The sequence below is a fragment of the Thalassophryne amazonica genome, chromosome 15 (genome assembly GCF_902500255.1).
Source record: "Thalassophryne amazonica chromosome 15, fThaAma1.1, whole genome shotgun sequence".
Lineage (NCBI taxonomy): Eukaryota > Metazoa > Chordata > Actinopteri > Batrachoidiformes > Batrachoididae > Thalassophryne > Thalassophryne amazonica.
The window spans coordinates 27465235-27479800 of NC_047117.1; the positions used below are offsets into that span (position 1 = coordinate 27465235).

The 14566-nt window shown below is 41.8% G+C and overlaps 1 protein-coding gene across 1 annotated transcript in view; it reads left to right on the forward strand.

The window, feature by feature from the left end:
- LOC117526568 (hydroperoxide isomerase ALOXE3-like) overlaps nucleotides 1-14566 on the forward strand; it is a 36476-nt gene that overhangs the window by 5663 nt on the left and 16247 nt on the right. The window contains 5 exon segments of the mRNA XM_034188631.1: nucleotides 750-907; nucleotides 1092-1235; nucleotides 6769-6972; nucleotides 8608-8694; nucleotides 8786-8955. Of these exon segments, the coding sequence (XP_034044522.1) occupies nucleotides 750-907; nucleotides 1092-1235; nucleotides 6769-6972; nucleotides 8608-8694; nucleotides 8786-8955 (763 nt within the window).

Below are 14566 nucleotides of genomic sequence, written 5' to 3' on the forward strand. Positions count from 1 at the left end.
AATTTTTCTGTCTCTTTTAGCTGTGTGCCAGGTCGATTCCCTGGAGGTATGCAGTACACGAAATCCAAAACATGTGTGTAGACATTTCTGGGATATGTCCCCAATACTGGTGGTCAAGTTTTATCTGTCAGCATGGATGAACGTTACAAGAAAATCAACATACAATCCATCTGTGACATGAGCATGATGTTTGCTATGTGTTTCAAGCCTTATCTACTCTTCTACTCTTCCTCATCTCCTGCTGCCTGTAGGAAGATGTTCACCTTCTCATTCTCTTCCTTATTCCAATAGTAATATAGTTTTTGCCAGTTTGACCTTGCTGGATAGCCATATTGTGGTGGTCAACCAAGGCCTTGACCAGTCTCTTCTGGAAACTCTCCTTACGTCTCTGGGCTTGGGACTGAGACTCAGAATGCACTAGTTTGTACACCCCCTAGTAGTCGAGTCTGCTGAGTTTGTAACTTTAATTTACAGCAACTGATTGACATTTTTAAGACATAATGTCAAAGAATAAAAATGTAGCATTTATAGAAATTGAGAGTTTTATTTTATTTGGTGTAAGATGATACAAAAACGGGTGCAAATGATTTTCTAGTCAATCTAACAGCGTACTCTGAATCCAGCCCGTGCATATTATTTAAATACATGACATTTATGGGTTTCCTTTTATACAGGCACCACAGATTACTATTAACTTTGGCAAAGCAAGATTTCACAAGCGCTATCCTTAAATTTTGTTTATTTTACAGATTACGTCCAAGAACACTGGAAGGAAGATGCTTTTTTTGGCTACCAATATCTAAATGGTGCCAACCCCATGTTGATCCGACGCTGCAAAGTCCTGCCAAAGAATTTTCCTGTAACTGATGACATGGTGTCTCTCAATGGTGGGGAAAGCTTAGCTAATGTTGTTTTAAAACAGATTACCCATTATTCCTCACTGGATATGTTAAATTTAGACAAAACTTTCATTTCCATTTAAATGCTTTGTAATTGCAATGTAATATTAATGCTGTATTCACTGTGCTTGATGTTGTTTCTGGTCTAGTCAATATTATGCATTATCAGTGTTCTTCCAATATTTCAAACAGAATGGCAACATATTCCTGTGTGACTACAGTCATCTGGATGGCCTGAAAACAAACACCATCAATAAGAAGAAGCAATACTTGGCAGCTCCTCTTGTCCTGCTACACAAAACTCCCAGTGATAAGATGATGCCAATTGCTATTCAGGTAACATTGACCTGCACAAGTATTGGCAATACCTCTAAAAAATAGTGATACTTTTATTCCAAATAAGAGCATGAAAATGTGTTAGTTTTTGTGACCGTATCATGACCTAATAAATTAATTTACTTTTCATGATGTCATCATGAAATGGCGTGACATTGGATTGGGTGTGGGTCAGTCTGCCATCTGTAACAGTGAGTTATGATAGAGAAATAAAATTCTGTATTTGTGACGTTTAAATACCCATCATGTTACCCAGATGGCATTGCCAGCCAGTGCAAGGGCTACAGAGAGATCTTATTTTTTGTTGGTTATTCAAATGGGTTTTGAATTATGGCACTTCTTTTCAAATCATTTTTCTCCTTTTTGTTTGATCTCTTCCCCTTCCCTCCTCCGGGGAGTCCAGGATGGATGAATAACAGTAATGCCCCGTCACACATAACCAGAATGTGCAGGAATTAGGCCGAAACGGCAAAAATGGCCATAATCCAGATGCAGTCATGAGGAAAAGTGACATGGTCAGCTGTGTCAGAATGCAGCCAGACTGCCTCGTCCACACCTGTCAGATCGCATCCAAAGCATATGTGATGACACAGACTGCTGTCAGATGGCCATAAAAGGCACTGAATACATGCCTGTTGTCCACATGACTGGATGGCAAACACAGGACCGGAGTGGGAGGCAGCACTCTGTTCTCCCTTTGCACAGTCCCTGCCGGAACCAACATTTGAATGAGAACGGTTGAATGAGCCACTACGTGTGTGTGCGTGTGCGTGTGTGTGTTCCGCTGCCTGCCACCTTTTAAACTTTGTTGGCAGTGCACCAAGCCTTCCCATGTGTGCACCATCCATCAGACACAGCCTTTCCAGTGAACGTCAGTTTCTTTTTTAATGCTCACTTCACCATGACCAGCACAATGCAAAGCTGTACACAAGGTCCGGTTGGATTATCGGTGGCATGTCACATGGGATTTATTTATGCTGTGGTTGTTAGCAGTACACAGCAGCAGAGAGGCTTTTCACCACACGCTGTGGTCCGGGCTGCTGCCGCCCTGTGCTGGAAAATGTTCCTGGAGATGTGATTCACGTTTAATATGTTGTCATGGTAAAACAGCTCTACATCATACATCTGACAGAATTAAATGGTGATCAAGTAATAATATGCAAATTACAGTGGTGAAATCCATTCAGCTCCAGCCTCAGGCACGATGTGTGAAAGCGGTGGGGCGCACCTGCCCGCCGGCCACCGCGGTGTCACAGATATGATGGGCACAATATTTCACATTATTTGTGTCGCCTATGGGGACGAATGAAAATGTGTACTGTAAGGTCTTCTATGGATATAACAGCCTGTTCAGATCTGTGGCAGCATGTGCTGTGTGACGCAATGAACTGGAGTGGCACACAGTGCTTTCAGTTTGATTGTGTAATCCACTGCACATGATGAATGGGTGCCACATATGTGTTTTTGCATATCAACATTTCCTTTGTTCTCCCTGGCCGGGGTCCAGTGGAGGTGGACATACGTGGCACAAGCAGGACATGCTGGCAGGCTTTGCCATGACCGATCCATCTCAGAGCTCAATCAACTGTGATCATATCATTTCAAATGCTGTTTATGATTCCATAAGAATATGTAGATTGTGATCAGATGGCGGAAAACTGCACATAGACTGCCATAAGATCTGTGTTCCATCTCGACAGCATCAAGAGTGTTTAGAACATGTGCAACGCACTCAAAACAAGCGAATGGGACCAACTATGTAGACTTCCCAGAGACTGCCATCTGTACATCTTCAGACCACACCTGAATACTTCCCAATTGTACAACATATGTCCAGCATCTAATTGCTCTGCTGCTGTGTGAGCGCGATGTCGTGTCACACCTCCCACGTGCTTGCACTGTGTTTGTGTGCACGTGCAAGAACGTTCACAAAACCGTCACCACAGGATCATTCACACCTGTCTGACCGTGTGTCCCTCCCGACAGCAGGTGGAATTTTTTGTGGTTTCCCAGTTCATTTTTTTCACCCTTTTTTGGCCGCTTTCTACTTCTTTTGCCCAACTTTGTGTTATGTGTGAAGGGGCCCTTAGCTTTAATTCAAGAGCTCTATTAATTATATTTCATTAACTGTTTAGGAATTCTGACCATTTATGTACACAGTACCTCCATCTCCACAGCCCATGAGTAATTTTGTAATAGAAATATAAGGACAATAATACAAATTATCACTTTTTCAGCCAGTTTTATATATTTATTTTTAGACAAGGCAGGGGATGGCTACATGAACATTTCCAAGTTACTGAATATGTCTTGGACTTTATTTGCATCAATCATTAAAAAATGTAAACAGTATACAGAATATATACTGTATGTGTTAGTCTTTCTGGAGTAGGTTGTTTTCAAAAATATAGTGACTGTCCAAGAAGGAGGCTAATCAAAGAAGCCCCCAAGACACCCAGACAACTCTGAAGGATCAATATATGCTTGTGAAAAGCTTGTTGAGTCAGGAGGTCACTCTACTACAACCCCCAGCCAAGGTCAGTAACCCATCGCCTATGCCACCCCTATACTCTCCGTTGAGGGAAGGCATTTCCAGTTTCAGATACAAGTACATGACTGATTTTTACTCAAATTAAACATCTTTGTCAAAGCAGAGTGGAAACATTCCGCAGGGTTTTAACTGAGATTCCCCACAATTTTACTTTGGGCTGAAAAATCTGCTTTAACACAGAAAAAGATGGACGGTTGCCAGTTGCTTTGACTCAGCTAAGGAGATATCTGTCATGCCCAGCCCTGATCCAGGCTTTAATCCTTATTTTGCCTCTTTATTTAGTTCACCGCTATTGGCCCCAGCTCTGTTTTATTGGTTATTTACCATATGTTTATTCTCTTTTATTTTGCTTTGTCTCTTTGTTTCTTTTCTTTTCTACTTTATCCATTGTCCAGTTCTGTTCATGTGTTGTTCAGCCAGTTTGTGTTTTCATTGTTTATCATTTGTTCATTTTGTTCTCATTTGTTATATTATCTGTTGTGCTTTAATATCGGGTTTTGTTTATCACTTAGTCTCTGTCTTATTTTTCTGGTCTGCTTTGTCACTTTTGTTTTCTTTGTTAGATCTTGTTCAGTTCATATTAGTGTTTATTTACTTATTATTTTCAAATCAGTTTGCATGTAGGTTATTCTAATCCTTTTGCTCATGTCTGGTTGTAGTTCATAGTAATATTATATCCTGCCCTCGGTTTCTGTTTGCTCCTAGTTTCCTGTTTCCCTCACGCCCCCTGATTATGTACTCACTCCACTGCACCTGCCATTATGTCTTTGTCCCTCACTTTTATTCTGTCTGTTTAGTATTTCCATCCATTCACACTCTTGGCATCTGTTCACGCCTCTTTGTATCTTACCTCACTCCACCTTGTGTTGTCCCTCCTCACCTTCTTGCACCATACATTATCTTTGTTCACTAGCCACGCCCCTTTTCTAGATCTTTCCTCACATGTACCTCATTAACGCCACCTGTTCCTCATCTCACATCCAAATTAGTCCACCTGCATTTAAACACCACAGTCCTTCACTTCCCTGCCAGATTGTTGTCTCTGTACACTTTCCAGTGCCTGTTTTTCAGTCATGAGTTTGCCAAGCCATGTTACGATTTCTGCTCTGTTCTCCTTGACTATGCCTCTTAGCTCTCCCCGGATGTCCTTGTTTGCTCGTGCCACAGAGCCCTGCTTGTCCATGACTGCAACTCACCCTAACCCTGCTTGTACCTCTGCCTCGCTGACTGATCACATGTGCACCGAACCAGAGCCTGGAATAAAGACCATGATTTCATCCACACCTAAGCCTAGTCTGGGAGTCTGTATTACGGGTTCAGACGCTCCTGGTGCCGGGCCGCCACCCATCCTGACAATATCTTAGTTTCAGTGATGGAAACTTCAGACATGTCTGATTACTGTAAACCTTGTGTAGAACAAAATGGTGTAGATGAGGGTGGCTGTTCAGTAGCTGACCTTCTACTCTGTGTTCCCCAGAGCTAATCCATTTAAAAACTTAAAAAAAAAAGCAAATGTCACAGAAACTCCTGACTATGTTCAGTCAGGAGTAAAGCAGGGCTGTGTCATTGCCCTTACGCTTTTCACCATCTTTATGGCAATAGTCCTCCACCTAATAAAAATTTACAACAGCAGCATGTCATCCTTTACAGAAGAAGGTCTTCAGAAAATCCTTGAAACCTTCGATAAAGTTTACACCAAGCTTGGTCTTCACATCAACCTGAAGAAGACACAGGTCCTGTATCGGCCTCCACCCAACATGGTCAATCCAAAGCTTCCTGCTGTGAAATTATATAGACAGGTCCTGGAGAATGTGACCCACTTTCCATATCTGGGGAGCCATGTGCCATCAATGGTGATATAGATGACAAGATCCAACACTGCCTCAAGTGTGCAGGAACTGCCGTTGGCCAGCTTCGCACCCATGTTTTCAACAACCAAGACTTTTGACAAGAGATGAAAATCCTCATCTGTAAAGCTATTGTTGTGCCAACCCTCCCGTACAGATCTGAGATATGGATCACCTACTACCTCCACCTGAAAACCCTTGAGTGATTCCACCAATGGTAGCTGAAGAGCATCCTGTGCATCACGTGGGAAGACTACCATACCAACATCAGCATCATGGCAGAAGCCAAGCTCTAGAGCATCGAGGTTGTCATCAAAAACCAGTTTCTCTGGGTGAGGCTGGCTGACAGCCAACGTCCCAAGCAAATCTTCTACTCCCAACTGAGTGAAAGACAACAGTCCAGAGGAGGGCAGAAGAAATGTGTTAAGGACCTTCTGAAACACAACCTCAATAACTGCCCCATTAACGAGAAGACCTGGGAAGAACAAGCAAGAAACTGAGCCAGATGACGAGCAATGATCCACACGGGAGTGGAAGTCTTTGAAAAAGTGCAGATGAACAACACAGAGGAGAATATGTGAAAGAAGAAGGAGAGAGAGCAAGATCTTGACTGACAGAAGCTTCTCATAACAACCATGTGCAGCATCTGTCAGAAACAGTACGCTTCAAAACCCAGACGTGGGACAAAGTCATTGTCAAGTCATTCTCAAGTCATGAATCGGCAAGTCTCAAGTCAGCTTGCAAACAATTGGTGGTCATTATGACTTGAGACTTGACTTGGGACTTGAATTGAGATTTGTGACTTGCCTATTCATGACTTGAGAGTGACGTTCAGGTGACTTCGTCCCACCTCTGTCAAAACCTACCTGTTCAGTCATCTCTGCATCTACCAGCTTGGACAGGAGTTGAAAACAAGAATGTAAAACAATTAGAGGTACATTTGATGAGGTAATAAATGGAATATATTGAGGACTACAGATGGAAAGTAGCTTTTAGCTAAATCTGGCATATTTACACTATGGCATGAAAATGTACAAAGTGTTCATTAATAAGCATTGTCCTCATCAAATAAACAATAAAGAAAGAAAGAATATATAATGAGTCATTTCCAGTGATTTTTTTTCTTGTCCTGCAGCTGAAGCAGAAACCAGCAGAAGACAATACAATCTTTCTCCCCACTGACTCTGAATACGACTGGTTGACAGCAAAGCTTTTTGTCAGAGGTGCAGAGTTCAGTGAACATCAGCTCAATGTTCACCTGCTGCGCACTCACCTGCTGGCTGAAGTTTTTGCAGTGTCACTGCTTCGCAACCTACCCATGGTGCATCCTCTCTACAAGGTAAGGAATAGAAGATATTGAACATACTGTGATTAGACAATGTTAACCACTTTCTTTCATATACTGTAGGTTTTTAAAACTCTCCTTTTACCTTGTACTCTTCATTGTATATATGGCAATTATAGTGAAGTAAATAAGTATTTGATCCAGTGTCGATTTTGTAGGTTTTCCCACCTACAAAGAATGGAGAGGTCTGTCATTTTTATTGTAGGTACATTTCAACTGTGAGAGACAGAATCTAAGAAAGAATTCAGAAAATCACATTGTATGATTTTAAATAATTAATTAGCATTTTATTCCATGAAATAAGTATTTGATCACCTACCAACCAGAAAGAATTCTGGCTCTCACACACCTGTTAATTTTTCTTTAAGAAGTCCTCCTATTCTGCACTCTTTACCTGTATTAATTGTGCTCGTTTGAATTTGTTGCCTGTATAAAAGACACCTGTCCACGCACTCAATCAATCACACCCCAACCTGTCCACCATGGCCAAGACCAAAGAGCTGTCTAAGGACACCAGTGACAAAACTGTAGACCTGCACAAGGCTGGGATGGACTACAGGACAATAGACAAGCAGCTTAGTGAGAAGGCAACAGCTGTCAATCTTCCTCAGTCGTGAGGTAAAGATGATTCTGAGAAAGCCCAGAACAACACAGGAGGACCTGGTCAATGACCTGAAGACAGCTGGGACCACAGTCACAAAGATTACATTAGTAACACATGATGCTGTCATGGTTTAGAATCCTGCAGGGCAGCAAGGTTCCCCTGCTCAAGCCAGCACATGTCCAGGCCCTTTTGAAGTTCACCACTGACCATCTGGATGATCCAGAGGAGGCATGGGAGAAGGTCGTGTGGTCAGATGAGATCAAAATAGAGCTTTTTGGTATCAGCTCCTTTCACCGTGTTTGGAGAATGAGAATAACCCAAGAAAACCGTTCCAACCGTGAAGCATGGGGGTGGACACATCATTTTTGGGGGTGCTTTTATGCAAAGGGGATAGGACGACTGCACTGTATTGAAGGAGGATGGATGGAGTAATATACCGTGAGATTTTGGCAAACAGCCTCCTTCCTTCAGTAAGAGCATTGGAGATGGGTCATGGCTGGGTCTTCCAGCATGACAATGACCCCAAACACACAGCCAGGGCAACTAAGGAGGGGCTCCGTAAGAAGCATTTCAAGGTCCTGGAATGGTCTAGCCAGTTTCCAGACCTGAATTCAATAGAAAATCTGAGCTGAAACTCAAAACCTGAAAGATCTCCAGAAGATCTGTATGAAGGAGTGGACCAAAATCCATGCTGCAGTGTGTGAAAACCTGATCAAAAACTACTGGAAATGACCTCTGTAATTGCAAACAAAGGTTTCTGTACCAAATAGTCTGTTTTTCTATTGTAACAAATACTTTTTTCATGCAATAAAATGTTAATTAATTATTTAAAAATCACACAATGTGACTTTCTGAATTTTTTTGTTTTTAGATTCTGTCTCTCACAGTTGAAGTGTACCTATGATAAAAATTACAGACCTCTCCATTCTTTGTAGGTGGGAAAACCTGCAAAATTAACAGCGGATCAAATACTTATTTGCCTCACTGTATGTGACTGTTTATGATTTCTCACTTCATTTCTTCAGCTCCTCATTGCTCACACTCGCTACAACCTGCAGATCAATGTTCTAGCCCATCGGGATCTCATATCAAAGAAAGGTGCTTTGACAAAGATATCACATGACCAGCATTGTCACAAGAAGCTGCACAAAGTATTTCTTTATGTTTTTAAAAATATTTGCTTAATGTTTGTCTACTTCCTAGTTTTCAGCATGTGGTGGAGAGGGTATGTTCACCCTCCTGAAGAGATCGCAGTCTTCTCTGACCTACACCTCGCTCTGCATACCAGACAACATTGCTGAGCGTGGGCTGGAGTCTGTACCAAACTTCTACTACAGAGATGATGGGCTCAAGCTTTGGGACGTCATCCACAGGTACTGCTGGATCTCTTAAATCATCTAGTGTTGGGTGGTACCCCAGTGTTAATTTTTGGATCATTTGGATCAAATCACATCATTTCCTTCCTGGAAATGATGTGATTTTATTTTTCATTTATTTACATTGATATACAGTTTCCCTCACATACTACAGTACCTTTGTGAGACAAAAACATTGGTATACCCATTGCTAGCACCAAAATCAACAATCCACATAAATCAATCAATCAATCAACTTTTTTCTTGTATAGCGCCAAATCACAACAAACAGTTGCCCCAAGGCGCTCCACATTGCAAGGCAAGGCCATACAATAATTATGAAACACAGTCTACGTCTAAAGCAACATAACCAAGGGATGGTCCAGGGTCACCCGATCCAGCCCTAACTATAAGCCCTTAGCGAAAAGGAAAGTTTTAAGCCTAATCTTAAAAGTAGAGAGGGTATCTGTCTCCCTGATCTGAATTGGGAGCTGGTTCCACAGGAGAGGAGCCTGAAAGCTGAAGGCTCTGCCTCCCATTCTACTCTTACAAACCCTAGGAACTACAAGTAAGCCCGCAGTCTGAGAGCGAAGCGCTCTAATGGGGTAATATGGTACTACGAGGTCCCTAAGATAAGATGGGACCTGATTATTCAAAACCTTATAAGTAAGAAGAAGAATTTTAAATTCTATTCTAGCATTAACAGGAAGCCAATGAAGGGAGGCCAACACGGGTGAGATATGCTCTCTCCTGCTAGTCCCCGTCAGTACTCTAGCTGCAGCATTCTGAACCAACTGAAGGCTTTTTAGGGAACTTTTAGGACAACCTGATAATAATGAATTACAATAGTCCAGCCTAGAGGAAATAAATGCATGAATTAGTTTTTCAGCATCACTCTGAGACAAGACCTTTCTGATTTTAGAGATATTGCGTAAATGCAAAAAGGCAGTCCTACATATTTGTTTAATATGCGCTTGAATGACATATCCTGATCAAAAATAACTCCAAGATTTCTCACAGTATTACTAGAGATCAGGGAAATGCCATCCAGAGTAACGATCTGGTTAGACACCATGCTTCTAAGATTTGTGGGGCCAAGTACAATAACTTCAGTTTTATCTGAGTTTAAAAGCAGGAAATTAGAGGTCATCCATGTCTTTATGTCTGTAAGACAATCCTGCAGTTTAGCTAATTGGTGCGTATCCTCTGGCTTCATGGATAGATAAAGCTGGGTATCATCTGCGTAACAATGAAAATTTAAGCAATACCGTCAAATAATACTGCCTAAGGGAAGCATGTATAAAGTGAATAAAATTGGTCCTAGCACAGAACCTTGTGGAACTCCATAATTAACTTTAGTCTGTGAAGAAGATTCCCCATTTACATGAACAAACTGTAATCTATTAGACAAATATGATTCAAACCACCGCAGCGCAATGCCTTTAATACCTATGACATGCTCTAATCTCTGTAATAAAATTTTATGGTCAACAGTATCAAAAGCAGCACTGAGGTCCAACAGAACAAGCACAGAGATAAGTCCACTGTCCGAAGCCATAAGAAGATCATTTGTAACCTTCACTAATGCTGTTTCTGTACTATGATGAATTCTAAAACCTGACTGAAACTCTTCAAATAGACCATTCCTCTGCAGGTGATCAGTTAGCTGTTTTACAACTACCCTCTCAAGAATCTTTGAGAGAAAAGGAAGGTTGGAGATTGGCCTATAATTAGCTAAGATAGCTGGGTCAAGTGATGGCTTTTTAAGTAATGGTTTAATTACTGCCACCTTAAAGGCCTGTGGTACATAACCAACTAACAAAGATAGATTGATCATATTTAAGATTGAAGCATTAAATAATGGTAGGACTTCCTTGAGCAGCCTGGCAGGAATGGGGTCTAATAAGCATGTTGATGGTTTGGATGAAGTAACTAATGAAAATAACTCAGACAGAACAATCGGAGAGAAAGAGTCTAACCAAATACCGGCATCACTGAAAGCAGCCAAAGATAACGATACATCTTTGGGATGGTTATGAGTAATTTTTTCTCTAATAGTCAAAATTTTGTTAGCAAAGAAAGTCATGAAGTCATTACTAGTTAAAGTTAATGGAATACTCAGCTCAATAGAGCTCTGACTCTTTGTCAGCCTGGCTACAGTGCTGAAAAGAAACCTGGGGTTGTTCTTATTTTCTTCAATTAGTGATGAGTAGAAAGATGTCCTAGCTTCACGAAGGGCTTTCTTATAGAGCAACAAACTCTTTTTCCAGGCTAAGTGAAGATCTTCTAAATTAGTGAGACGCCATTTCCTCTCCAACTTACGGGTTATCAGCTTTAAGCTACGAGTTGTGAGTTATACCACGGAGTCAGACACTTCTGATTTAAAGCTCTCTTTTTCAGAGGAGCTACAGCATCCAAAGTTGTCTTCAATGAGGATGTAAAACTATTGACAAGATACTCTAACTCCCTTACAGAGTCTAGGCAGCTACTCTGCTCTGTGTTGGTATATGACATTAGAGAACATAAAGAAGGAATCATATCCTTAAACCTAGTTACAGCGCTTTCTGAAAGACTTCTAGTGTAATGAAACTTATTCCCCACTGCAGGGTAGTCCATCAGGGTAAATGTAAATGTTATTAAAAAATGATCAGACAAAAGGGAGTTTTCAGGGAATACTGTTAAGTCTTCTATTTCCATACCATAAGTCAGAACAAGATCTAAAATATGATTAAAGTGGTGGGTGGACTCATTTACTTTTTGAGCAAAGCCGATAGAGTCTAATAATAGATTAAATGCAGTGTTGAGGCTGTCATTCTCAGCATCTGTGTGGATGTTAAAATCGCCCACTATAATTATCTTATCTGAGCTAAGCACTAAGTCAGACAAAAGGTCTGAAAATTCACAGAGAAACTCACAGTAACGACCAGGTGGACGATAGATAATAACAAATAAAACTGGTTTTTGGGACTTCCAATTTGGATGGACAAGACTAAGAGACAAGCTTTCAAATGAATTAAAGCTCTGTCTAGGTTTTTGATTAATTAATAAGCTGGAATGGAAGATTGCTGCTAATCCTCCGCCCCGGCCCGTGCTACGAGCATTCTGACAGTTAGTGTGACTCGGGGGTGTTGACTCATTTAAACTAACATATTCATCCTGCTGTAACCAAGTTTCTGTTAGGCAGAATAAATCAATACGTTGATCAATTATTATATCATTTACCAACAGGGACTTAGAAGAAAGAGACCTAATGTTTAATAGACCACATTTAACTGTTTTAGTCTGTGGTGCAATTGAAGGTGCTATATTATTTTTTCTTTTTGAATTTTTATGCTTAAATAGATTTTTGCTAGTTATTGGTGGTCTGGGAGCAGGCACCGTCTCTACGGGGATGGGGTAATAGGGGGATGGCAGGGGGAGAGAAGCTGCAGAGAGGTGTATAAGACCACAGCTCTGCCTCCTGGTCCCAACGCTAGACAGTCACAGTTTGGAGGATCCCAAAAAATTGGCCAGATTTCTAGAAATGAGAGCTGCTCCCTCTAAAGTGGGATGGATGCCGTCTCTCCTAACAAGACCAGGTTTTCCCCAGAAGCTTTGCCAATTATCAATGAAGCCCACCTCATTTTTTGGACACCACTCAGACAGCCAGCAATTCAAGGAGAACATGCGGCTAAACATGTCACTCCCGGTCTGATTGGGGAGGGGCCCAGAGAAAACAACAGAGTCCGACATTGTTTTTGCAAAGTTACACACCGATTCAATGTTAATTTTAGTGACCTCCGATTGGCGTAACCGAGTGTCATTACTGCCGACGTGAATTACAATCTTACCAAATTTACGCTTAGCCTTAGCCAGCAATTTCAAATGTCCTTCGATGTCGCCTGCTCTGGCCCCCGGAAGACAATTGACAATGGTTGCTGGTGTCGCTAACTTCACATTTCTCAAAACAGAGTCGCCAATAACCAGAGTTTGATCCTCGGCGAGTGTATCGTCGAGTGGGGAAAAACGGTTAGAGATGTGAACGGGTTGACGGTGTACACGGGGCTTCTGTTTAGGGCTACGCTTCCTCCTCACAGTCACCCAGTCAGCCTGCCTTCCCGACTGCACGGGGTCTGCCAGGGGGAACTAACGGCGGCTAAGCTACCTTGGTCCGCACCGACTACAGGGGCCTGGCTAGCTGTAGAATTTTCCACGGTGCGGAGCCGAGCCTCCAATTCGCCCAGCCTGGCCTCCAAAGCTACGAATAAGCTGCACTTATTACAAGTACCGTTACTGCTAAAAGAGGCCGAGGAATAACTAAACATTTCACACCCAGAGCAGAAAAGTACGGGAGAGACAGGAGAAGCCGCCATGCTAAAACGGCTAAGAGCTAGTAGCTACGCTAAGCTAGCGGATTCCCAAACAGGGAATCCGACACTAGACAGGCTGTGGAGCAGCACAGGTAACGCACGACAACAGTGCTAAAATAAAATAAAATCCACTAGACAGGCTGTGGAGCAGCACAGGTAACGCACAACAACAGTGCTAAAAAATAAAATAAATAAAAATAAAAATCCACAGGACAGGCTGTGGAGCAGCACAGGCAACGCATGACAACAGTGCTAAAACAAAATAAAAATCCACTAGGCAGGCTGTGGAGCAGCACAGGTAACGCACGACAACAGTGCTAAAAAATAAAATAAAAATAAAAATCCACTGGACAGGCTGTGGAGCAGCACAGGCAACGCACGACAACAGTGCTAAAACAAAATAAAAATCCACTGGACAGGCTGTGGAGCAGCACAGGTAACGCACGACAACAGTGCTAAATCAAAATCCACTGGACAGGCTGTGGAGCAGCACAGGTAACGCACGACAACAGTGCTAAAACAAAATAAAAATCCACTAGACAGGCTGTGGAGCAGCACAGGTAACGCACAACAGTGCTAAAAAATAAAATAAAATAAAAATAAAAATCCACTGGACAGGCTGTGGAGCAGCACAGGCAACGCACGACAACAGTGCTAAAACAAAATAAAAATCCACTAGACAGGCTGTGGAGCAGCACAGGTAACGCACGACAACAGCGCTAAATAAAAATCCACTGGACAGGCTGTGGAGCAGCACAGGTAACGCACGACAACAGTGGTAAAAAATAAAATAAAAATCCACTGGACAGGCTGTGGAGCAGCACAGGTAACGCACGACAACAGTGCTAAAAAATAAAATAAAAATCCACTGGACAGGCTGTGGAGCAGCACAGGTAACGCACGACAACAGTGCTAAAAAAAATAAAAAATAAATAAATAAATAAATAAATAAATAATAATAAAATAAAAATCCACTGGACAGGCTGCGGAGCAGCACAGGTAACACACGACAACAGTGGTAAAAAATAAAATAAAAATCCACTAGACAGGCTGTGGAGCAGCACAGGTAACACACGACAACAGTGCTAAAAAAAAATAAAATAAAAATCAAAATCCACTGGACAGGCTGTGGAGCAGCACAGGTAACGCACGACAACAGTGCCAAAAAATAAAATAAAAATCCACTGGACAGGCTGTGGAGCAGCACAGGTAACGCACGACAACAGTGCCAAAAAACAAAACAAAAATCCACTGAACAGGCTGTGGAGCAGCACAGGTAA